The following is a 26,119-nucleotide window of genomic DNA, read 5'->3' on the forward strand; positions in this document are numbered from 1 at the left end:
GAAGGCTGAGGTCTTCAATACTTGCTTGAAAAGTACAGATTTTGAACAAAGAAGGCACTGTTAGGACAACTATGATTGAAGCGGTACAACTCAATGATAAGGACAGTCATCGAATTCTTGTTCCTAAGCCTATAGCCTTGTAATAGGAGAGATTAGGGGCTAATAGCCCTTGAAGTTGGTCCCAGGAAGGCATAATTTTGAATAATGTCCAAGCGGCCTTCACGATGCAGAAAGTGGGCAGAACAAAAACTACCGCATTCATTACTATACGATCGCTTATGTGGCTGGCTGCAGGGAGGCATATTTCTGAACTAAATTCGTTCCACATTTCGGAAATGGATCAAAGAGTTAAGAAACACGCTCTACACACATGAGAGATCCGTCATTGCTGATCTTATCCAGACTTTTATTTTTTGTGCTGATTGTCTATTCCTTGTCTCATCAATGTGTTTTTGTTTATTGTTACTCTTGCACTTAATCTTATTCTTTGCTCCTGGCCTGTGTCATGAAAGTAAGGTGAATGCATTTCAAATATTAAACAGCCACTTCACTGAATCTGATCAGGTCATTGATGAAATGTGTGCCCAGGTAACATATTTGTAATGTTACTGTGTCGTCATCTTTGACCCAACTATGCCCTCTTCAAAACAATGGCCTCCCCCATATCCCTCTTTATTCAGACCCACCTGTAGCCTCTTCATTCCTGCAAGCACCCCACTATAATCTCCTGCTTACCTGACTGTTGTAACCTCTTGTATATCTGCATTCGCCTGTAATCCACTCTGTCACCTAAGGAACTGTCGGTTAATGCCACAGCATGATAGACTGCAATTAGAGCTCCCTTTTCTTCGAATAGTAAAGAGATGTGGCTGGTCATGCTTTGGTATGCCATGCTGAGGGTCAGTGGAGTAAGTATGCATCGCAAACATACGTGGAACGAAATATTAGCAGTGAAATATGCATTGCATCCATGAGCAAGTAAAATAGCACGAGTCTTTTCAAGCTTTTGCTTTAAACCAAAGCCATCCTTTGTGCTCCAAATTTTAGTTTTGCCTCTATATCAATGATTCAAGGCTGATTTTAAGAATCATATTCTAAATAAAGAATAACTGGGGATCGTTTGTAGCGTAAGGTGTTCTTTTTCTTTGCTTCTTTTGTTGCCCTGTACTCTGTGTGTTTTCAGTATTAGAGTTCCACTGCTTTCTCCGTAAATCTATATGGCACCATTCAGTTCGAGCAGAAATTCTTCCCTATGCTACTTTACTTTGTGTGCATTGTTCTTGTGTTTGACGATGTGAACTGGAATTTGTTCTTAGCAAGACGAAAAGTATCCTCATTTCTGAGCCGGCTTTCTCTATCATACAATGTTTTTCCCCTTCCTCCCTGTTCTTTGCACTGCTTTCCCTCTTTTCAGTCAAGCAGAACCAACAACCTCAATGCTCAACATTTGGGAACAAACCTTAGGAATGTGCCACTGCTCTTTTAGTGTGCAGGTAGGTTGTGAGACCATGGTTCTGAGCATAAATGGGCTGGATCCACGCACGCATGCTATTAACTATGCTTAATATGTACTATGTGCACTTTTCTTCTTTCTCGATGTCCGCTCTTCACCTCTGTCATCCTTTCCTCCTTCTGGTGTAGTTCAGGTGTCCGCCCAGTGTGAGGCAGTTTACCTTACCTTTACACTCGTCATAGCTTTCTTCTCCTCACTACAAAGGTGACTATAGTTCTTTCAAAATGTCTGCACTGAGCTGAGGGGCCTCCACCACTCTCTTACCCCTGTTTTTTTGTTTATCTCTGTGTTCCTAATGTTATTCCTGCAATCTTGAGATCAAGTCAGAAACACTAGCGTTCTGTTGGGAAGTGGAACAGGCTAAGTTGTGAGCTTGGCAGTTTACATTAGTGGCTAAAAGAAGGTTGCTCCTTTGGCATTCAGCTTTGGGTTCTGATTGCTGCTTTAAATTCCTCGTCCTGTCAACCTATTAGTTTCTTCAGCTTCCATTGTTCTGTGTATGACATGTGTGCTGCCTTTGAGACCATCAAATGGTGTTGGAAGTCGTTTCTGAAATATTTCCTTGGCCATGGTGAAACGAGGTGGGAAACAGAGGCATCTGTGTAAAGCAGTGTGTGGAATGCAATCAACATACTTGACTTCTGATCCAGGACACAGTGCTATCATATATATTCATTCGCAGATACAAAAAGTTTGGAGATGGCCCTCAACAAGCACTACAGTGCTTTGATGAGACTGTGGCTCAAAGTAGGTTCTAGGCTCATTAGCCTTCTTTCTTGCATCCTGTTTGGCTGTGATTCATCTTCCTGCTGTTTGTGCATTAGGTACAGCTTGGCTCTTACCTTTCGAATCAAGCTTTCGAATGGAGCTTGCTAGTTTTGTTTGAAAGTAATTTTTTATTTTCATTTTAGTCAGCTTTCAAAACAATTGCAGATCTATGGAAGGTAAAATTTTTGTTGCTTTGTGAAAAATCTTCAAACGCTCAATTGTGTAAAGTGCAAAGTGGCACTTTTCGCACTCTCGACAGCTTGCACTCTTTTTATGCGGAAGCGTTGAGAGTCCCATGTTGCAGAAAAGTTGTCTTCGGCGTCGTTTGCCATGAGCAAGAAATCCACAAAAAAAATCCTCAAAGAAGCAACCTAGGTGACATGTGGGCCACCTCTACTCTGTTTCGTGCATAGCAGGCGATGCTGCAGAGGCTGCAAAAGTAGTGCATCCGTGAAACCATATTACTCCACCACGTACGATTTGTTCTTCTCTAAGCTCCGGTAAGTGTTTAAACTAAAACAATGAGCGGTATAAAACGAAGTTGTAGCACCAGAAATCATGGCAAAAGGTCTGAGGCGCTGAGTGTTCGAACCCTCTGGCTATAAATTTCACCGAATGCGGACTACTTTTTAGGCGCGGATGGAGTAAGAGCGATTCGCCCTGTGAGTTATGTATCACAATACCGCGTGTCATTTTTACTTCTTGAAGCCTCGATGATTCGCAGGCCAAAAATGTGGCAAGAATTAAAAGGAAGTGCAGGTGGTTGTCATTCACTGTACTTTTGACATGTCGCACGAAATACATCATGATCACTGTGGTTGCATGGCGAACTACTTTTTGGGTGCGAGCTTAGCCTGCGTGAATAGGTGCGCTAGTTTTGGCAGCATTGCCTGCTATGTGTGAAAGAGACTAAAGGCTATGTCACCTTATGAAGTCTTCGCAACCTGCCCACGAGAATGTGAGCAAACTGCCCACCGTGGCAGGTGGGAGTTCAATTAATGGTTGTTTGCGAGAGGTTGTTTGAGAAGAGCATGGCCGCCCGGATCAGCGTGCAGCGGAGTTACAACCCAGCTGCGCAATCCGATCCAGGCAGCCGTGAGTAGAGCAACGTGGGTCGCAAAAGCCCCACAGGTGGCAGCACCTGCCGTCACATGGCAGTGGTGCATCGCTTAAATGCTGCAGCACTGGGTGAGTAGTAGTAGTGGTAGTGGTTTTATTAAAATAATAGTAAACAGGAGAAAAAGATTTTTGCTAGCTCTGGCATCTGCCATCGTTACGGGAAGCACCTGAGCTGGGGCAGCGGAAATAAGAGGGTAGCAGGCACACTGGCATCAGGCCAGCACCTGCCATCATATGGCAGTTACGCATCACTTAAATGCTGCAGCGCTGCATGAGGAGCTGTGTGAGGACTCCCGAGATCTGTAGCTGAGAAATTCTGCATATATGGGCATTAACCAATTAATGTTTTCGTACTCGGCACTTAAAGGCTTAACATAAGTGCTGCTCCTCCCCTTTTTTTTCTCGATTTTTGCACACCAAACATCTGTAGAAAGCTTTCTGCTGTACGTCATTTCAAACTACTATTTGGCGATCAGAATTGGACCTTTGAAGAGCCTCTAGATGCGTTTGGGACAGATCTAGACGTAGTTTCTGGTGTTCTTGTATCGGGGCAACATAGTCATGTCAGCAATTTGTTTAGACGAGATAAACTTATTACTTGGTGTCATAATCATCATCTACCTGACTGTGCCAACTGCTGGGAAAAGGCATCTCCCATGCCTCTCCAATTAACCCTGTTCTTTGACAGCTGCAGCTGCTATATTCCCGCAGACTTCTTAATCTCATACTTCCTGCCACCCCCTGCTACGCTTGCCTTCTCTTGGAATCCGCTCTGCTACCCTTAAGGACAAGCGGTTCTCTTGCCTTTGCATAATATACCCTGCCCAAGTCCATTTCTTCCTGTATTTCGACTAGGATGTCATTAATCCACGTTTGTTCCCTCAGCTGAGTCCTTTTTGTTAGCCTCCACGTTTCATCCCTGTAGGTGACTGCCGGTAAGGTACAGATGTTCTATATACTTTTGTCTTGAGGGATACTGGTACACTGATATTAATCACCTGAGAGTGCCTGCCATGTGCACTTCACTCAGTTCTTATTCTCCTTGTTATTTCACTCTTATGGTGTGGCACTGGAGTCACTGACCGATTTAGATAGGAGTATTCTCTTGAACATCAATGAACATCGATTTTGATCAAACCGACCTGATGTCTTTCTGTGACAAACGTTTGCCTTTCCTTCTGAGTTACTCTTTCAGTGGGTGTGCCATAGATAAGGTTTCTGAGGAAAGGTTGCCTTGCTGTCATTTTTACGTATAACATGTCATGGTCTAATCACATTGATTACACATGTGGTCAAGCTCTAACAAAACTAGATTATCAACGGTTAACACTAAACAAAAGACACAAAAATCATTGTTATGATCGTGACCTATCATCCCCTTGTGCACTTCTTTCCTCGAACTTGTTCTTGCTCTCTTCACGTTTTCACATTTAATCATTAAAAACCTTACTTTTCATTATGAGTCTTTAGGCTATACTATCAAATAATCATTAAATAAGCTTTGTGCCGGAATCATTAATGAGAACACATCGTGATCTAAACTTGATACCATACTACACATGTCCAATATACCATATAATATCGTGCAAAGGTTGCACCCCATTTTGGACCAGGTAATTGTGAAAAAAATATGGTATTGTGTTTTTTAAGTTGTGTATGGGTGGTACCTTCAAAATTCACATCAGAATTCAAAAATAAAAGTGCGGCCCTTACCTGAGTTGATACGGTGTGCTTCAATTTAGTTTTCCCCTGCTCTATCAAAGTCTGCAATTTATTACCTGGGTCCATTCACCGGCGTTTATCCAAAACTTCTGCATCCGCCATTTGAGATGCATAATCACTGCACATCCGATCCATGGTGTCCAGTTGTAAACTTTCTCTTTTGTTTGCCCTTTCCTTTCTCTGCACTGTATTTCTTGTTTATGAAACTACTCAGTCTTGCATATCTCTGTTTGTTGTACTCATATGTGTACCTTGTACTTTTTCCACCCTTTTTTGCCATTGCACTTGATGTGTTGTAGTATGTATAAGTAAATAACTACATAAATTAAAAACTTGGAGGACACCTAATTACCGTTGGCTGTGACAATGGGATAGCATAAGAACCTAGTCTGTGCATGACCACACATGCCAGAGTGGAGAAGGAGATTCCCCTCTCCACTTCACCTGTGGCAAAGTGTGAGACACTGGTGGTTGGTCCAGGGACATGAGGCTCTTCTTATGGTATCACATAATAAATAAATAAAATCGAGGAACGCTCAGTGAAGGGCTAGTTGGCATGACATGATTTCTTGACATAAAATGTGGAAAGTATAGGACCTAAAGAGATGCAGACAGGACGGTCACACACTTTCAGGTAGTTGTATATAGAAACCTGCGTTCTTCCTCTCTGAGTGTTTTTCATGTCTGATATTCCTTGTGTTAAATTTTCGTGTTTTAGAACCAAGTTGGATGGAATTTGATCTGCTCCCCTCTGGCATAAAAGATTCCTTTGATTTTCTTCACTAAGACTAAGCTTTAATCCAAGGATCATATTGCACCTAATGAATACAATTGTGTCTTAGATCATGAATCTTGCTGCTACTCTGCACTGTATGGTTGCTTGAACTGGGCCCTTTTTTTGCAGGCATGCCCGTCTGCCACTGCATCGAATTCAGCAGTGGCTGACCGAGGCAGTGAGTTGCGCTTCCAATATGGAAGCTAATGGAGTGGAATCTCATTAATTTGAACTCACTTTATTCAGTTTTCCGGTTCATTCATCAGATACCTCCAGCCACCTTTTTAACTTGCGAAGTTGCAACATAAAGTTCCTTCAACTGATTGATCGATCAATTGATTAACTGACTGGTTGATTGATCAGTTGACCGACCGACTGATTGATTGATTGATTGATCGCATGAGGCTTCTCTCATCAGCTTCTGATAGGTAGGTTGAAGCCTTTGCTGTGGTAGAGGTTGGTGGGAGGATGACTCTACTGGAGGATGGTGGCTTCTGTCCTTTGCCGCTACAAGTCAGTGGTGCTAATTTGCAGAATGGTGCTACTATTACTGTTCCAGTAAAATGCCTTGAGAATTACCCATTTGATAAACTACTGGTTAACATTTACAGTGGGCTTTTGAAACACCGAGTAGCATGGAAGAGGTCGTCATTAATGAGGCTAGTGCTTAATACACTGATGCCAATAAGATACTTCATAAGCCTCTGCATTCTGACTTCTTGCTTAAAAAATGAACATTTTGAACTGATCCTTAGATTAAGCCCTGCCATGCATAGTAAAGGTTTGAAGGAGATTTAACCCTTCTGTGACCAGTGTTGCAAATTCATGACACGCTAAGTGTACACGACGTACTTATTACCAAAAGGAGCATGGATGCGGATTTTGATGTCAATATGTTCCAACTAGCAGTGCTTTATAGCAAAAACGCTTTGAGCAAGTAGCGTGAAGGAACAAAGCGTGCCAATGCACAGCAGCCAACCAGTTTTCAGTGACTCCTTGTGCCTCATTTTGTGCGAACCGTTGCAGGAAAAACAGCCAAGCTTTTGTCGCAGGAAAAATCAGCACAGTATTTGGTCCTTAATGGTTGCCTTTCTTGGAATGCTTTTTTTTACTAATTTTTATATTACTAGTTCATAACAAATTTATGGCACTGGGAATGGGTGCCACTTTTTGTGAATTTGAGAAAATGTGTCAGAACATGATCCACTCGTGAACATCAAATTTCTCGCATGTGTTTTGTAGCACAAGCATATATATGAGCGCAGTGCATAGAACGATGCGTGTCTTGTCTGTATATAAACATGTTTTGGATGCATGTTTGACCCTGCCAAACCGTCGAACCCTGCCTCGTTTTGAACGCACAGAGCGGGCTTGTGTTACTACGGCAAGGAACTAAAAGCAACATCCAGATATTTTTATCTGGTGATAGTGAATGTCGTTCACTCTAACGAAAATCCTGGTAGAACTAATAGCCTATGTGCTTTTCGACAACTAATGGGCAATTAGACTAACGAAAGATCCCTCAAAAAGAAAACTGGATGAGCTGTTACATTCCTTGACGCGAAGAAGTAGCATATGGAGGGCTACCACCATGTTGCACTCTCCAATTGGAGCTAGTGTTCACTGACATCCTTTAGGAATGCTGCAGCTCCATATAGACAAGCAGAGCATATGCAGGCATATGCATGAGCAGGTTTGCCTGTGACATTATTTGAAGACCATAATAATTGCAGACGTCAAAGATTTTTGCACTGTTGTTTTTTGATACTGTACATGTTGCTACCCCATAGACTGATACCAACTCGTATCAGAAATGGGTAACGATATAGCAATTACGAAAATGTATGTAGAATTTTCACTAGTGTTAGTTACTTCCAATGGGCAGTAATGGAGAAAAGTATCCAAAAATTTGTTGTAGGTGGCATGTTCATTGTGACCAAATGGCAACTACACTTTGACAGCCACATTTAACAGCCAACATTTCATTTGCCATTTTAGAACTACTATCGAATTTTGAGTTCATAGGGCACACCCGAAACATTTCGCGATTCTTGCCTCGCTGCGTTTATAGCATGCTAGATCTGATGTGTGACCTCCAGTTCTGTGTTCTATGACTGTCGTGTCCCACCTAAGTGTGTTTGAAACCATTTTCCTATGCCCTGCACTATTTTCATCAGCACTTGTTACTCTTCTTTCTTCTTTCCAACCGCAAGTCTTCTCTGGAAATAAAAAGACTACCATGAGCTGCCGTCTCCATCGATCGGCTCATTTCCTCTGTCCTGAAACTGGACACACAACAAAGCAGGTTCCGTGCCCGGAATTTTTATTCTTTTGGAAAGGGCACGTCGAACAAACACACATGCTCAAGAATGTTCTATCTCGATAAGGAAGAAAGGTGCCTAAACATGCATGGGTGTCATACGACTCTTCAAAGGGCTTTGAAATCGTCCACCGAGTGTGTATGTAATTTGGTGCGAGTTACTTGAGATTTCTAATAGAAATACTTGTAAATCTTATGGTTGCGATTGCTTTGCTGTCTCCAAAACATCAACGTTATCCAAACTGCCAATCGCCTCTTTGGTGAAAAAAATTGCTGGCGATTTTGCAGTGCTTACTACGAAATGTGCAAAAGCAGGTTTTTGATCAGAACAAATACGTGAACAAACAGAGGACAGATGGGCTCAGGAATCTGCTCGCAAGGGTGCTGTGCGACTAAATCCTCCAAGATTGTGCCTACAGACTTCACAAACCATAAAGCACTCTTCTAACCATCCCATAACGTAAACACATTCGCTGTTCCATATCGTATGCTGCATTAATGCGTAAACTGTTTCATGAACTAGCTAATATGTATAAGTCGTCCTATATCCTTCTGCTTAGCAGCCATAATTTTTTACGCTTTCTCCTACTAATATGGGCCAGGAAATTGTTAGTGTCCAGATGGCTGCGAGCATGTATATCGCTATAAAACATGGCTACATTTACTGCCTAGAGGCAGCAAAGATGACTACCTGGAGTGCACGGGCGCTGTATACAGGTGAAGCAGTCATTAAAAATGTACTCCATCTGGTCGTCAAGACGGAATGCTTTTCAGGAAATTATTTAGCACATTCTATGGTGCCTGATAGATGGCGCTAGCCACACTCAGCTGTCGGTCAGATCAGCCTGTACCTGCTTGCATTCAATGTGTCCAGCACTGACCACCCTGGCTTCTTCCGCAGCTGTAGGAGCCGTTGCTCTGAACCATTCCTCCTCTAGCTGAGCAGGGCTGCAAGCGTTCCTCACTGCTTTTAGTGCTTTACGGCCGCTGAGTTCCTCTGCCTATCATTCCCACCCCACTCATCTGTGGTCTCTTTCGTTGCTCGATGCATCATGACCCATCGCCGCTCTTTTCAAGCCTTAACCACGTGTTGGTCTGCCTTCATGTCTTCGCGTGCGTGTATATATAGAGCTGCCATTGCATGCTGCAGGCCTCTTTCCTATCTAACTTAACTTTGGAAAGTTCCCCGAAACCGAGACGGCTGTGTACTCTATCACGTGATCAACTCGTGCACGTGCTTCCTGCAACCTTTTCCGAGCAGCTTGTCTCTCCGTTGAAGTGACCACCTTGCTCATCATGCAACCTTCGTTGGTGCCCACTTGTAAGGTGCCTCCAAACGCTTTGAAACGCCTCTGGGACTCTATGCACGTCTGAAAATGAAAATTGTGGTGGCTTGCTTATTTCTCAACCGTGCATAGGAAGTGAAAGATGAAAGAAGTACTGTAGTGGAGGGCTCCAGAATAATTTCGAGCACCTGGGAATCTAAATGCAAACCGACGCCACACAATGCACTGGTGCCTTTCTGCGCACCCGCCGTGGTGGCTCAGTGCTTAGAGAGCTCGGCTACTGAGCTGTTGTACAGGGGTTCGAACCTGGCCATGTTTTGAGGGAGGTGGAACGTGAAAGGTGACCGTGTGCTATGCGATTTTGGTGCACGTTTAAGATCCCCACGTGGTCTGTGTTATTCTGGAGCCCTCCACTATGGCTCCTCTTTTTTTCTTCCTTCGCTTCCACCTCCCTCCATCCCTTCCCTCATGGTGAGGTTCAATAGCTCAGGAAGAAGGGAGGCAGTTACTGCGCCATCCATTTCCTGATAACCAATCTTCTTTTTGAGCATCTGCTTTGGGATTATAAGTAGTTTAAAGGAAAGGTGCTGTAGCAGTCTTACACTGTGTGGGTGCCTGACCGTCTGTTAATGGATTAAGAAATGAAAAAAAGGGGCAGTTTTAAAAAGCTTGCTTTTGGGTGGCTTACGCGGCAGCATAGCGTAAGCGTAATCAATTTTACAGCGAGAGCCTTTACTGGCATCCCATCCAGAGTAATCACCTGTAACTGAAGGCCATTGGAGTCATTGTCCTAGGAATCTGCAAGCCAACACAGAAAAGGCAGAATAATTAGAATAGAAAGAAGTCAAACAAGAAGAAAGAGGACGCAATAAAGCACAGAAGTCAAGAGGGAGAGAAAAAGAAGAGAGAAAGAAGAAAGGGGGGTGAGTTGACGGACATCATGGTTTTAGCCGGGTGTTTTAACGAAGCCGTAGTTTAGCAAGCTTTATTATTTTTTTTACTGCTACAGCATTATAGTAATAGCATTCCACCAAATTGTGGTGGAATGTGTGTGAAATCTCAGCGAGTGAAGCCTCGGAATGCTTGACGCAAAGTTCCTCGGGTATATATCTGCAAACTTTTTTTCTTTTTTTGAAGGGTGAAATAAAGGAGGTTATTTTTCGTTCAAAACAAAAGTGTATTGAATCAAGTGATTTTTCTATATGTGTTGACAACAATGTTATTGATAGTATGTCTTCTTTTAAATATTTAGGGGTCATGTTTGACTGCCACTTGTCTTGGAATTAACAGGTGCACATTGTGTGTAAAAAGGTTGCGTACGGTTGTTTTACGTTGGCAAAGGCACGGCGGCACTTTCCACCTGCTATTCTTAGATCACTGTATTTTTCGTTATGTCATGGTCATCTCAGTTATTGCAGTGAATCATGGGGAATCACATACAAAACGTATTTATCACCATTGCTAAGACTACAAAAACGTGCCTTGAAAACCATGGGATTACCTTCTTCGAATAGTTCTAACAGTAACATTTTTGACGCAATGCAAATCATGTCATTCACAACCTTACGCGATTACAAAATAGCTCTTATGGTTAATAATATTATAAATACCAACTACCCCTTACCTCTTGGTGCATTCAGTATTCCCGTCCGCAACACTAGACAAGCCAGCAATGGCAATTTTAATCTTCCTATTTGCCATAATGCGTACGGAGAAAGATGAATAGAATTTACAGGAGCGAAAATTTGGAACTCGTTGCCAATTGAAATAAAGCAAGCTAGGAATTTCAAACTGACATGCAAGAAACATTTTTTGGGAATGGAAACAAGGCTACAAAGTTAGTTTTTCTTAAATGTGTTTGTGATTGCTGTTCTATATGTTATTTTGTATTGGACCGCTGACTAGCCTCATTGGCTATCGGTCCAAATATCTGTGTATACATTTTGTTTGTGTTACTCAATGAACACTTCTTGATTCTTCTTGAAAAAGCCATGACTTTCGTGGTGTTAACGTGCGTGGCCTTGATCGCTCCTCGGAATGCACCTGTTAGGAATGACATCAATTTGTGCTGATTTGCCAAATTGAAGCTTTCAATGGTGAAGCTTTCAGGAGTAAGTTTTCTCGGAAGCAAGGATTTTTTTTAGAAATGCCATCTGGGCTCTGGAGCGGAAGGGACAGATGAGAGTTTGGAAGTAGTTGTCAGCCTTCGTCTAGACATCCCATCGTCGCCCTTACCGGGGGCAGAAAAAGGATCTCAATTATATTGCCGCTGTAGTTTAGTTTTGCGTCAGTTGGTATAAGGAGGTTGTAGTGCTTGCTACAACACAGAACACAAAACACACACTACTGAACAGAGCAGCTTTGTCTGATCATCCTTGCAGGAATCAAGCTTGCATCACTTACCTTGGTAAGTCTATACGTGAGCAGAAGGTCTTCTGTAAATCCTAGTGTAAAGCAGGCACTCTGCAGTCGTATACAACATAGAGGAGTATAGACACCTGATGCGTCTTTTCTTCTTTGTAATGATGAGTTAGGCATTATTATACATGGATCACCACAAGTTGTTCTCCTGTGACAGGTAAATAATCTATAATTGAATTTCTTTCTCTTGCTGTTTCGGTTTCAACAGCTGAACAATAGGTGTGACGTCAAAGAGACATAGGTCATGTGAGGCATGAAAAACTGCAATATAATCAGTGCTTCTACATTCATTGTCATTCCAGGTCTTGAGGAACGCTGCCTTCATCACTGTAATGAATTAAAATGATGAAGTAATGATTATACTGCACTTTTTCCATGCCTCACATGACCTGTCACCTCTCTTTGACGCCACAGCCATCGTTCAGCTGTTGAAGCCGAAAAAGCATGGCAGAAATATATGATTATAAATTATTAAGCAGTCGTAGGCAAACAGTGCATGGTGATTCATGCATAGTAGTGTCTTCCACATCATTGTACAGAAGAAAACATGTCACCAAAATTAAGCCGCCTATAGTCGTTGTACGTCAAGGCGCCTTCAGTGCATCATAATTTGCATACGGGTTAACGCACTGAATTCGAAGGCAGCAGGGAGAAGAATTAAAGCAGTCACGACTGACTGAGAACTTGCACTATTGAAAAATTCGTGAAGGTTTTTCACATTATTGTTCTTTAGAAACTGAAATGAAGCAGAGCAGATCACTGCACGTCAAGCAAACGCGTTTTTTTGCCCGCTTTAATGTCTCTGGATATCAGTTCTTCTGTACAGCCTTTCTCTCTCTTACTGTGAGTGTGTGTGTGTGCCTGTGTGAGCGCGCGCCTTTTTTTTTTTTTGCTGAAAATCGCCCGATTTACGTGTTCGTTGAAAGCACACTATTTTTTCGCCCTGGAGTGTATATTGGCCCTGAGGGATCGCAACACCACTTAGGTTTTGTTGTGCGCCCTTAGTGTTCTTTAAAGTATCCTTCTCAATTGCTCCCTAATAATTGCATAGCATGAGTAAGGCTTTCTGTGGGGCTAGTTGTTGTAACTTGCGAGAACGTTTCCACAGGGTAGTTGGTGCATTACCAGAATTTGTTGTTAGGGCAGAAAGGCAGCACAGGAAGGAACGATTATGACAGGTCAGAGCACCGACTAACAATTTATGTTTTTATTTTCAGACCACTTTCTTCTATGCATCAGCTGCTCGTATACTGACAAAGTGAAAGAAAATAATTCCCTCCAAACCTCCTCGTGGGATAATGGGATCTAAGTCGAATTGACATGTTCGTGAGTGAATTCTTTTCTCTCAGTTTGTTGACACGAACATGTTGTGTATAAAAGCAAGTGGCCTGGCTATAAAAACCTGAGTTGTAAACGCTCGGCCCTGTAAAGTTCCTTCCTTCTTGTGCCGTCTTTCTGTGCTAAAAGCTACTTTTTGCAATAATTCACGGCTGGTAAAAATTTGCGCGAAAAAACACACACAGAACAGGGTGCGACAAGAGCATCTTCGTTTTTGCTTTCCTCGTTTATTTAGACTTCTTTTCCACTGCGGAGGCGTGGCGTGTGCGCATGTGGCTTCTCATTCTGGCCGCGTCCCTGCACCCTTTCCCGCAGTGGGGGCAGTGCAGCCTGTATTGGCGGTAATGCACCACCCTCTCGTGTCTCATGGCGGTGCTGCGTTGCGCGAACCACACCCCGCACTGTGAGCAGGCGTAGGGTCTCTGCCCCGTGTGTGTCAGCAGGTGTCTGTCGAGGTTGCCCCTCTGGGTGAACCCCCTTCCGCAGTGGGGACACAGGTGCGATTTAGCCCCGCCATCCACAGAGTGGTGCTCCTTGCGGTGAAGCGACAGATTGGACGTTCGGTTGAAGCGCTGTCCGCAGTCCGCGCACTGGTGCGGCCTTTCCCCAGAGTGCATCAGCAGGTGGCGGGTGAGGTCATGACGGCGTGTAAAGCCCTTCCCACACTCCTGGCACACGAAGGGCCGCTCACCAGTGTGGATACGCACAGAGTGGACCAGCAGATGGCGGGTGAGATTCCGCCGCTCTTTGAAGCCTTTCCCACACTCCTGGCACACGAAGGGCCGCTCACCAGTGTGGATACGCACATGGACGGTGACGTGGGATCTGGGTGTGTGACAACGGAAGAAAATTCCAGTGATGCACTTGTCTGCTAAGGTGCAGCGGTGCGAAAGCATTTCTCTTACTGCTGCTGATTATGTTGCTGCGCGTCAGTTTCTTTATGCCTTTGCCATTTCTAAGTCTTGTTTTCGCTCTGACTCCAGTTCTACCACTTCCAAGGGTGTAGGTGCCATTGCTAGTGTGTCTAGTATACACACAAAAGTACTAATTAAATAATTATTTCAATTAATCAAGCAATTCATAAATTTGACTAAATTCTCAACAAATGTGCAAAGTGGATTAAATAAGTAATTTGGTCAATTCCCATCTAATTAATTTATCAGTATGATGACAATGCAATTTAATTATTTCTTTTATCAATTCAGTAAATAAACAATTCACCGAGACAATTAATTTTCGTTTACATGTTAAGTAATTAACAGAACACCGAAATACTTCAGCCAATTAACTAACCATTCAATTAATCATTTCGTGACTTAATTAATTCTTGCTAATTACATAATTATTCAGTCAACTATTCTATTAATTACCCCTATAACGGATGATATAGTTCGTGCGGACACGCTCTGCGAACAGGCCCTGTACACGACACTCATGAGACAAAAATGCTTTCACATTAAAAGAGAGAAGCTGACATAGTGAGCATCCAAGCCTCACTGACGACGCAGAGGCTAAAAGTTAAGACGCCCACAGCAAGAGTGTTGCCATCCGTGGCCGCGGATCCAGTCCTGCCTTTTCCACATGGCCGTTCCACGCATGCGCACCTCCCCTCCACCAGCTCCAGCCTGAAAACCAACTGCCAGCTCTCACAGCGTATGCTCAGTTCATGTTAGTGATGGTTGCTTGCGACAGATGACAACTGTGCTCAAACATACTCTTGCCACTTAGCAGGCTCTGTTGGAGCCTCTGAACTGGATTCTCGTTTCTTCATCGCCTGTTCTCAACCAGTAGCAATCAAATGTCTGCATTTCCCCAGAGAGCGCCACAATATGTCTAAAAGGTGGAGGCGTGCGCAGTATGTTATATTTTTTTCTCTGTAATGCCACAGCATGCTGTTCTAACTCTTGTCGAATCGTGCTGTTGCTCCCATCCCCTCCCACCGTTTTTTAATCTAAGTAATGGAGAACAGTTATTTGTTGCAAAGCCGTAGGTGTATATACATATTAGCAGCACCCAAACGAGGCGAGTAGTCAAACCTGTCTCACTTGTGATCGCTGGAGTAGGGGCAGTAGATGCAACAGTGCCTTCCCTGTGGCCTCTGTGGGTGCTTGCGCTGCCTGTGTATCTCCAGGTGGTCTTGCTCGGAAAACAACTCTCCACATGTGTCACAGGAGAAGACCGAGTGCGGATCAAGTTTGTAGTTTCCATCGTCTGAGTGCAGAAACAACAGACAATTAACAGAGAGCTCATGAACGACCTAGCATGAGGTTCCAGCATCGATCTCCAGTCATCAGAAATTCACACATACAGACGCCGCCGTGGTGGCTCAGTGGTTATGGTGCTCGGCTGCTCATCCAAAAGATGCGGGTTCGATCCCGGCTGCGGCGTTGAATTTCTTTGGAGGAGAAATTCAAGAGGCCTGTGCACTGTGCAATGTCAGTGCATGTTAATGAACCCCAGGTGGTCGAAATTTTCCGAGCCCTCCACTACGGCGTCCCAATAGCCTGAGTCACTTTGGGACGTAAAACCCCGTAAACCAAACCAAACACATACAGACGTCCGCAGAATAGTTGCTATCGCTTTATTTTCATCGCCTTGTGCAATTTCTTGTGCGAAGTACCACTGATGCACCTCTGTAGTGGCAAGGACAACTGCATGAATGCCGATCGTTCTTAGAAGCTACTACCATATCTGTTGCTTGCTTCAAGGTTCGACTTTTTCGAAGGCGACAAAAGAGCGGAGGAAATCAGTGTTTATGAGAGTGACAGCGCTGAGGGGAGGTGAGGGTTGGCGGCTACCACCCCGTAAACCTGGCGGACCATATTAAACATTTGCCCAGCGCTTCCGAGAGACACTGAATAGGAGGATGTTATTACATAATGAAGGCCTTGGTAGGCGCGCTCCATGGCAGGCGATATATACCAAGTGTTTCCAGAAAGCACGGCACTGATTAAAAATATAGATTTCTGAGGTAACAGTATGGCTTCTGTGTCATAGTAATAGCATGTGTGAATGGACATCAGAACAGTGATGAATTGTTTTAACTAGGGACTTGATGATTTTAATTGTAACAGTTAATTTTCTATTCCCATGGCCTTTTCTACCACGCCTCGATTGGCTCTGCGAAAGCAGCAAGCAGCAGTGAACGCCACTGACACTTGAGCGTACTCTAAAGAACCGACAAGACAGAAGCCAACAGACACTAAATCCAAGGAGAGTAAGGAGTTTTTTTTTTAATTTGTGATGTTTATCAATGAAAGATTAGTTGGGTAATAATTTTAAATATAATTCATTACAACGCAGAAAAAAAACAACCACACGTCACCGGTTAGATCAGAAAACATGGCCTCCGAATTTCATGTCCGGTGCTCTTCCAATTGTAGAGCCTTAGTTGTCTGTAAATGAAAAACTACTGCCGGTACAGTGCCACACCTAGACAGGTGTTCAGATATGTTTGTAGGCTGGCAGTCCACTGTGTTGCCACATGTTTAATTTTTTTTATTTTACCAAACAGTGCTCTATTTTGTGCTTTTTGTTACACAAGGGGGAAGAGAGTTGGCATTTACGATGTATTATGATGTTCCTTCCCCAACCTTCTGTTAACAAAAAAATATTACCATCGTATAATTTATTCCATTAACAAATACATTGCAAGCAAAGGAGCAAGCCTTGCTGCTATCCACAATTATTTTAAAAAAGAGGGGGATGATGATGTATCGTGGTTTCGATTGACCAAAAGATTACTCGCCTCAGAGGGCGCTCAATTAGAGGTGCTGAGTCTATTCAAGGGGCCGCGCTCAGAATAAATGAGGCTCTCTCAATGTCGGTCAGCATCTGCGTCCCTCTCTCTCTCTTCAGGCCGCTGTGGCGGCCACACCAACACAGTTCCCCCCTTCCCTTACAGTGCGTTTCAGGTGTCCACCGAGATGTGAGACAGATACTGCGTGATTTCCTTTCCTAAAAAACCAATTTTCAATTTGCCAATATTCCAACATTGACAGAGACACGCATTTTCCCTTCTGCATATGAAGCAAGAAAGCGGCGTTAAAAAGAAATTAAAGAACTATCTCGGCACTTCACAGTATGTGGCAGTTCTTTGCATACTCACGGACCCGCCATCGCAGCTTGCTGCGGTGCTTCGGGGTGCCGACGTCATGGACAAACACCGCATGAACGTTACGACGTAGAGTGGGACCGTGCGGTGGTCCAGGGACCCAAGGGGGGTCTAAACACACTTGTCATGATAAAGTTTTTCTCTCTCTCTCTCACGGCAGTTGGACTTTGTTGGAGGTTTAGCTAGAGCCAGTTTCGGTTTCGTAAATTCAGGATGCAGTGGTGTCCGTTCTGCAAATTTACAGTAAAGAGTCGTGTGTGTTTTCCGTAATTCTTTTTTTGTTTGTATCTCCATTTATGCTAGCAATCAGTGATGTCTGTTTTTGTGCACGACTGTGTGCCGTTGATCCTGGCCCCAAAAAAGTTTGGAAAGAGATCCTGCCACGCGCGTGTAGACAGCGATGTAGGAGGGCTAGATCGCTCGTGACACGCACGGAAGTACGTCATAACCACGTGACAACATATTAAACAAAAGGGCGCATACAATCGACAAACTTTTAGAATATTCAGTTACAGCTTAAATACTCGCCTGTAATAATACAACTGTTAGGTTTTGTTCTTATATTTAGTTGAAATGTTTTTAAATTTTTTTTAAAACGCATGAGTTCAGGCGACTCGGCGGCCATGGCGTGAGGTGGAGTTCGCACACATGAACGAATTTCGTCCAGGCTGTCGGCTCGAAGGCATTTAGTTCGTCCATACATTTATACTCTATGTTGAGCAAGCGTACACGACAGCATACCCCATACCGTGCTTTTACCCATGTTTTTACCTCCCTGTCGGACTTGGACTTAGAGGGCACCTGAACAGTGCAAGAGAACAGGTAAAGGAGGGAGTGAAAGAAGAAATGAAGAAAGAGAAAATTTAAAATTGGTTTTTGAGGAAAGGAAATGGGCAGTAGGCTCACATCTCTGGGGACACCTGAAGAGTGCAAGAGAACAGGTAAAGGAGGGAGAGAAAGAAGTGAAGAAAGAGGAAATTGAAAATTGGTTTTTGAGGAAAGGAAATGGGCAGTAGGCTCACATCTCTGGGGACACCTGAAGAGTGCAAGAGAACAGGTAAAGGAGGGAGAGAAAGAAGTGAAGAAAGAGGAAATTGAAAATTGGTTTTTGAGGAAAGGAAATGGGCAGTAGGCTCACATCTCTGGGGACACCTGAAGAGTGCAAGAGAACAGGTAAAGGAGGGAGAGAAAGAAGTGAAGAAAGAGGAAATTGAAAATTGGTTTTTGAGGAAAGGAAATGGGCAGTAGGCTCACATCTCTGGGGACACCTGAACAGTGCAAGAGAAGAGATAAAGGAGGGAGTGAAAGAAGAAATGAAGAAAGAGGAAACTGGAAATTGTATTTTGAGGAAAGGAAATGGGCAGTAGGCTCACACCTCTGGGGACACCTGAACAGTGCAAAAAAAACAGATAAAGGAGGGAGAGAAAGAAGTGAAGAAAGAGGAAATTGAAAATTGGTTTTTGAGGAAAGGAAATGGGCAGTAGGCTCACACCTCTGGGGACACCTGAACTGTGCAAGAAAACAGATAAAGGAGGGAGAGAAAGAAGTGAAGAAAGAGGAAATTGAAAATTGGTTTTTGAGGAAAGGAAATGGGCAGTAGGCTCACACCTCTGGGGACACCTGAACTGTGCAAGAAAACAGATAAAGGAGGGAGAGAAAGAAGTGAAGAAAGAGGAAATTGAAAATTGGTTTTTGAGGAAAGGAAATGTGCAGTAGGCTCACATCTCTGGGGACACCTGAACAGTGCAAGAGAAGAGATAAAGGAGGGAGTGAAAGAAGAAATGAAGAAAGAGGAAACAGAAAATTGTTTTTTGAGGAAAGGAAATGGGCAGTAGGCTCACACCTCTGGGGACACATGAACAGTGGAAAAAAACAGATAAAGGAGGGAGAGAAAGAAGTGAAGAAAGAGGAAATTGAAAATTGGTTTTTGAGGAAAGGAAATGGGCAGTAGGCTCACACCTCTGGGGACTCCTGAACTGTGCAAGAAAACAGATAAAGGAGGGAGAGAAAGAAGTGAAGAAAGAGGAAATTGAAAATTGGTTTTTGAGGAAAGGAAATGGGCAGTAGGCTCACATCTCTGGGGACACCTGAACTGTGCAAGAAAACAGATAAAGGAGGGAGAGAAAGAAGTGAAGAAAGAGGAAATTGAAAATTGGTTTTTGAGGAAAGGAAATGGGCAGTAGGCTCACATCTCTGGGGACACCTGAACAGTGCAAGAGAAGAGATAAAGGAGGGAGTGAAAGAAGAAATGAAGAAAGAGGAAACTGAAAATTGTTTTTTGAGGAAAGGAAATGGGCAGTAGGCTCACACCTCTGGGGACACCTGAACAGTGCAAGAAAACAGATAAAGGAGGGAGAGAAAGAAGTGAAGAAAGAGGAAATTGAAAATTGGTTTTTGAGGAAAGGAAATGGGCAGTAGGCTCACACCTCTGGGGACACCTGAACTGTGCAAGAAAACAGATAAAGGAGGGAGAGAAAGAAGTGAAGAAAGAGGAAATTGAAAATTGGTTTTTGAGGAAAGGAAATGGCCAGTAGGCTCACACCTCTGGGGACACCTGAACTGTGCAAGAAAACAGATAAAGGAGGGAGAGAAAGAAGTGAAGAAAGAGGAAATTGAAAATTGGTTTTTGAAAAAAGGAAATGGGCAGTAGGCTCACACCTCTGGGGACACCTGAACTGTGCAAGAAAACAGATAAAGGAGGGAGAGAAAGAAGTGAAGAAAGAGGAAATTGAAAATTGGTTTTTGAGGAAAGGAAATGGGCAGTAGGCTCACACCTCTGGGGACACCTGAACTGTGCAAGAAAACAGATAAAGGAGGGAGAGAAAGAAGCGAAGAAAGAGGAAATTGAAAATTGGTTTTTGAGGAAAGGAAATGGGCAGTAGGCTCACATCTCTGGGGACACCTGAACAGTGCAAGAGAAGAGATAAAGGAGGGAGTGAAAGAAGAAATGAAGAAAGAGGAAACTGAAAATTGTTTTTTGAGGAAAGGAAATGGGCAGTAGGCTCACATCTCTGGGGACACCTGAACAGTGCAAGGGAACAGGTAAAGGAGGGAGTGAAAGAAGAAATGAAGAAACAGGAAATTGAACTTTTTTTTTTTTGAGGAAAGGATGGCAGTAGGCTCACATCTCTGGGGACACCTAAACAGTGCAATAGAACATATAAAGGAGGGAGTGAAAGAAGAAATGAAGAAACAGGGAATTGAAAATTGGTTTTTGAGGAAAGGAAATGGGCAGTAGGCTCACATCTCTGGTGACACCTCAACAGTGCAAGAGAACAGGTAGAGGGGGATTTAAAGATGAAATGAAGAAAGAGAAAACTGAAAATTGTTTTTTGAGGAAAGGAAATGGGCAGTAGGCTCACACCTCTGGGGACACCTGAACTGCCCCACATGAGAAGGGATAAAGGAAAGAGGGAGGGAATAAATGAAGAAAGAGAAAATTGAAAAATTGGCTTTTGAGGAAAGCATCCTAAGGGAAGGGAGGAAGGTGTGAGTGAAAGAAGAAAGTGAGAAAGAGGTGCCACATGGTGCCAGCAGGGGTGGCTGTGTTGTGTTACATAGAGGACAACTGTGGTATTAGTTGTGACACCGGGGGGGGGGGATGTCAGGTGTCTGTCTGTGGGTGGTACAGAAATAAACACTTCTACATACTGACGAGTGAGTGGTCATTGAAATTGGGGGGGGGGTGTGGTACTATACACGACATAGATATAAAAGACAAGTATAATCATGGTGAACTTAGTGGAACCAAACTCAAACAGCATCGCTGTGTCATCATTCTTACGGAGCCTGTAATCTGGCTTAGTTTTTTTCTTCAGCTTTCCGAAGAGTCTTTCCACCAACCAAGCAACATTCTTCTCTTAAATTTGGCACTACAGGCATACTGAAGTGACTATAAGAGCTGCAAAATAAGTCATATGAGCACAGAATATTTGGCCCTGGTACTCAGCTAAAGTGCCTTAGAACACAGATGTTTCAGGAGCTTCCTTTGGTCTGCTCTATCCTTTCGAAGGACAACGAAGATGAGGAAATTAAGTGTTCCCATGCAGTTCTGTGCTCTTCTCATGGCACTGGTCACCCACTATACATAACACTTAAAAACGCGAATGTGTGTAAATGCGTCCCTACTCTCCCATGGAGGGATTGTACTTCATCAGACGCAAGACTAACTTGAGCTCCCTAGATATTCTAAAAAAAATAAAATTGTAAACCACGTGACTTAACATCCCTCAGTGACACGTTAGCTATTAGGAACACCATAGCTGTGGACACAAGTTTAATTTCGACCAGCTGGGGTTCTTTAGGGTGCACGTGCGATGCACAGGAATTGAGGATTTCTGAATTTCTCCTTGACTCAAATCCTACCGACCTAGCCAAGTGGCACGGTAAGGCCGCTGACCCAGTGGTTCAAATTAGAGGAGTAGATAGAACAGCAGCAGGAAAAACAATTTTGCGAAAAGGACTCAAGAAAGAAAAGAAACTTGCAAAGACAAAGCTTGGAAAATGTGGTACATAGCTTTTCCTTGTTAATACCCTACAAGAATCTCCTCGAGCATTTCGAAAAACAGAACCCAAAGCTATCTGCACCCAGTTTACACATTTTACATCAGCACATACATCCTCATATGTGCAGCCAAGGTACGCAATGCACCATTTTCAACTGCAGTTCTCACTTTGTCAGACAAGAAATAATGATCAACATAGACGTAAAAGCATAGGGTTTTCACATAGTTCACCTGAATAGACGTGCAAAGGCATGTGTTTAGCATGATTGGCTCATGGTCTTGCTTTGCTGGGTCGTCAGCAAGTCTGGCAAGGATATCAGACTAGGTAAGCTCTGATAGAGGCTTTAGGTGATCCGATCTATGCACACTTGAAGGCTGATGAAGATGACAATGTGCAATGCAGAGTGCAAGAGTGTGTTGCAGTTTAGCATGAAGCATGATCAGCTGTGGCGATAGCATAGTACCCTAGAGCATTGGCCAGCCAAGCTGATCTGTTTGCGCCACTGCAGGTTCAAATTCCAGTTGCAGCAATATCTATTTTATTATTTATTTCACACACAACAAACTTAATATGGTGTCACTGTTGCTAGGCAACAGCTCAAGACCAAAAGATCGGTTGACAAGATTCATAGTCGGGGTTGGTGAGCGCATGAGAACGCGCAAAGGATCAGTAAGAGGCTGCCTTCGTTTGAAAAACAAAAGTTGAATAGAAAGGCTTTTATTCCAGGCCGCACCGCTGGAGAGCTTATTTACAGAAACATGTGCAGATATGCGCCTTCCTTTATGTGACAGTAACCAATGAAAGCCAGACAAGTGTTCTGGCTCCAGAGCAATTCAGATCTTTCGTATTGGAAGGCATCACGGAATTTTCATAACCACCCAAAAAAAAACAATTTTGAGAGACGGGCACAGGGAACTTTCTTTGCTTTCAATAGCTTGAAGCATCACAGCAGCATCGAGCACAGCGCAGCATTGAAGCCCTGTATGCAGTTAGAAATTGCACTCCATGAAATTGCTATACACGCCAAATACTCTGAGATCCTGCATGATAATTCTTTCACCCCTGTGGAACAGTGGGAGCCAAGTTAGTCGAGACAGCCTGATGATGACTGTGGCTTTGTCCTTTGAATCAGGTGAGCACAGATGGTGTGGTGCCCAGCCAGAGTACACAAACACATGCACACACTTCTAGTCACTCCCTACACAGAATGCATGCACACGCATGAACACACACATACAACTGGAACAGCAATGACAACAGCACATCGTAAGCTTGCTGGCCATTTCATTGACTGCTTCCTCATGACACCCCAAACCAGTTTTTTAGAGGTGCTCCTAGTATCATCTGTACACAGCACCCAGCAAGGTGCTTCTCGATGGTCTCCACTGGGGCTCGGATATTATGTTTGCTGCTGTGATCGCGATCCAGTACCTCTAGCTGGGTGGGAAATAGAGACCCAGACGCCTGTAGAATTTGTCATCTGTGGGGGACTAGAAAGGCCTTGGCAGGATAAAGCCAAGTGTTCCGCAGTTTTGACTGCTTGCCCACGCATTCAGCATAGCGTGCTCTCCACTGTCTGATGAAATCGGTGCCACGGCAGGTAAGGGCAGCCTGTCGGTAGCCTTATGAAGGCCGTAACGGATTTTCAGCGAACATCTCCACTCCCAGACATCGGAACTACAAACTCTGGGCGAAGGACTTATTTTCCAAGGTTAATTCTTAATCCGCCGTGCTGGTTCCAGCCGAACAGAACACCACAGTCTTCTTAGAACTGAGCCATGGGTTCAGACGAGTGACCACATAATGGCAGTTGTTTAGCAGCAATTGAAAATCCTTTGAGGGGTATTCCGCAGGCAGTACTAGATCGTCCGCGAAGGCTTTACCCGGCAGTCAGCAGTCGTCATCCATGCCAGCTGAGACGGAAACCAGCTGCGACCTAAGCAGCTCTCGCTAGATGCTCGCCATATACAATATACGAATGGCGACAACAGACACACTTGGTGCCGACCTTTCTTCAGTGCGATGGGGCCGATCGAGGACCCGAAGTGCGCGACGACCATGTTTCCTCACACAGACGTAGAATGTCGGCCAGCAGAAGCTCCAGAGCCCCCAGGTCCGAGTCCGACAGTGAGGTAAAAACATGTGTAAAAGCACGGCATGGGGAACGCAGTCGTGTACGCTTGCTCGACATCGAGTATAACCGTATGGGCGAACTAAATGCCTTCGAGCCAATGGCCTGGACGAAATTTGTTCATGTGAGCAAACTCCGCTTCACACCATGGCCACCGCCTCACCTGAACTCATGCACTTTCAAAACATTTCAACTAAATATAAGAACAAAACCTAGCAGTTGTATTATTACAGGTGAGTATTTAAGCTGTAGCTGAATATTCTAAAAGTTTATGTCGACTGTATGCGCACTTTTGTTTAAATATGTTGTCACGTGGTTATGATATACTTCCATGCGTGTCACGAGCGATCTAGCCCCCCTACCTCGCGGTTGACACACGCGTGTCAGGGGCCTCTTTCAATTTATGCACAGCTGTTTTCTTTGAAAATTGCATCAATCTGGTAGGCATGAAATGTATTGATTGCGGGAAACTACAAGCAAGATGTATTTTCAAACAAACAGCTCAGAAGGAAGGCAGTGAAAAAAAAATTTTAGGGGGCACTTTGACTCTCTGAAGTGGTGCAAGGCGAAAGCGTTTCCTGGTGCAGTTCTTTAGTTATTTTTTATTTATCATATTTTATTTGTCTTATTTTTTATTTCCGTTTCTTTTTTATTTCATATTTATTTTTCATATTTGATTTTTACTTTTTTGTTTCTTTTTAATTTTTGTTTTTATTTTTTTTTACTTACGTGGCAGTGAAAAAAGAAAGAGGGACCGTAATGAAGAAACTGAAATTGTATTTGAGGAAAGGTAATTTCGCAGAAACTGTCTCACATATCTCGGTGGACACCCGTCAAAACGCGGACACATCTGTTGACACGGCTGCCGACACGACACACGGACGCAGACACGGCTGCCGACACGGATTGCTAACGACAGCATGAGGCATAAAAGGCTTTCGCCTTAATAGTTCACTCACCCAGCTTCAGCTCGCAGCTCTCTTTGATGTTCGCGTACCGCGATTTCTCCGAAAGGCTCTGCCATTCTCCGTCCGTGAAATCTTGACGAATTTCTGCAAAGTCGTCTTCGTTCGCCATCTCTATCAAAGCACGACAGCCTCAGCAAAGATCTCCCTCAACTTCCGTGCGTCAACTGACGCTCGGAAAGGCTCTCGGCTGTTTGAACGCAGAGCGGTTTATGCAAGGAGAATACAGCTTAGGCACGCAGAATCAGTTTAGCTTTCCTATCACGCAACTAGTAATTTTTTGTAAAGGTTTTGTGATAAACTTTGCGTACACTGATCGTGTGTTATGAGCACACGATTACAAATATTTACAAAGCCATTGCAGTGGTTGACGAGGTCCTCATCTGGCCACATTGTCACTCAGGCAACAACGACAACATGAACGACAAAATTGATGTAATCAGTTTATTTTGGCTTTATATTACGGTGGTGGGATGAATGTGGGAGGCCCATTTGGTCGCGTTGTTGTGTCGTAGTATGTTGAGTCTCTGGAATCGCGCCTCGATCTTATTTTCACCGCATGAAACATAGCGCGAGCACCAACCGCGCCGTAGCCACTTGTTTGAACAGCACGCGCATTTTAAGGCGAAAGCCTTTAATGCCTCATGCTGTCCTTAGAAATCCGTGTCGGCAGCCGTGTCTGCGTTCGTGTCAGCAGCCGTGTCCACAGATGTGTCCGCATTTTGACGGGTGTCCACCGAGATATGTGAGACGATTACTGCATAATTTCCTTTCCTCAAATACAATTTTCAGTTTCTTCATTATGGCCCCTCTTTCTTCTTTCACTGCCACTACCTCCCTTCCTGTACGGCGCAGTTAAAGTGTCCACCGAGATGACTGAGAATTACAGCGCCATTTCCTTTCCTCAAAAAGCGTTGCGTTCAAAGGGCAAGGCAGCGCGCTGAAGGGATGGTGGTGTTCCCTGGACTCCCTGGCAGTGCTACAACACGCTGTCTCGTTCCACTCCCAAAGTCAAAGCTTAAGCGCCATTAATTAGCAGTCAATTAATACTGAGTGATTAATCAGTAATCAGTCACTAATTAGTAATCGGTAATTACTTCGTCATCATTTACGTATGACGTCATCCAGTGGTGACGTCACC

General features: G+C 43.8%; 1 protein-coding gene across 1 annotated transcript; it reads right to left on the reverse strand.

Annotated features, from left to right (window-relative positions):
- Positions 1-13,489: 13,489 nt before the first annotated feature.
- Positions 13,490-25,150, reverse strand: LOC149330011 (uncharacterized). The gene is made up of 3 exons (XM_089559343.1): positions 24,973-25,150; positions 15,308-15,473; positions 13,490-14,087 (listed from the first exon to the last, which is right to left on the reverse strand). The coding sequence occupies exons 1-3, from the start codon at positions 25,088-25,090 to the stop codon at positions 13,490-13,492; spliced, it is 882 nt and encodes a 293-aa protein (XP_089415469.1). The 5' UTR covers positions 25,091-25,150.
- Between the last annotated feature and the right edge of the window lie 969 nt (positions 25,151-26,119).

Source organism: Amblyomma mixtum, chromosome 9 (assembly GCF_055824585.1).
Source record: "Amblyomma mixtum isolate Tamu chromosome 9, ASM5582458v1, whole genome shotgun sequence".
Lineage (NCBI taxonomy): Eukaryota > Metazoa > Arthropoda > Arachnida > Ixodida > Ixodidae > Amblyomma > Amblyomma mixtum.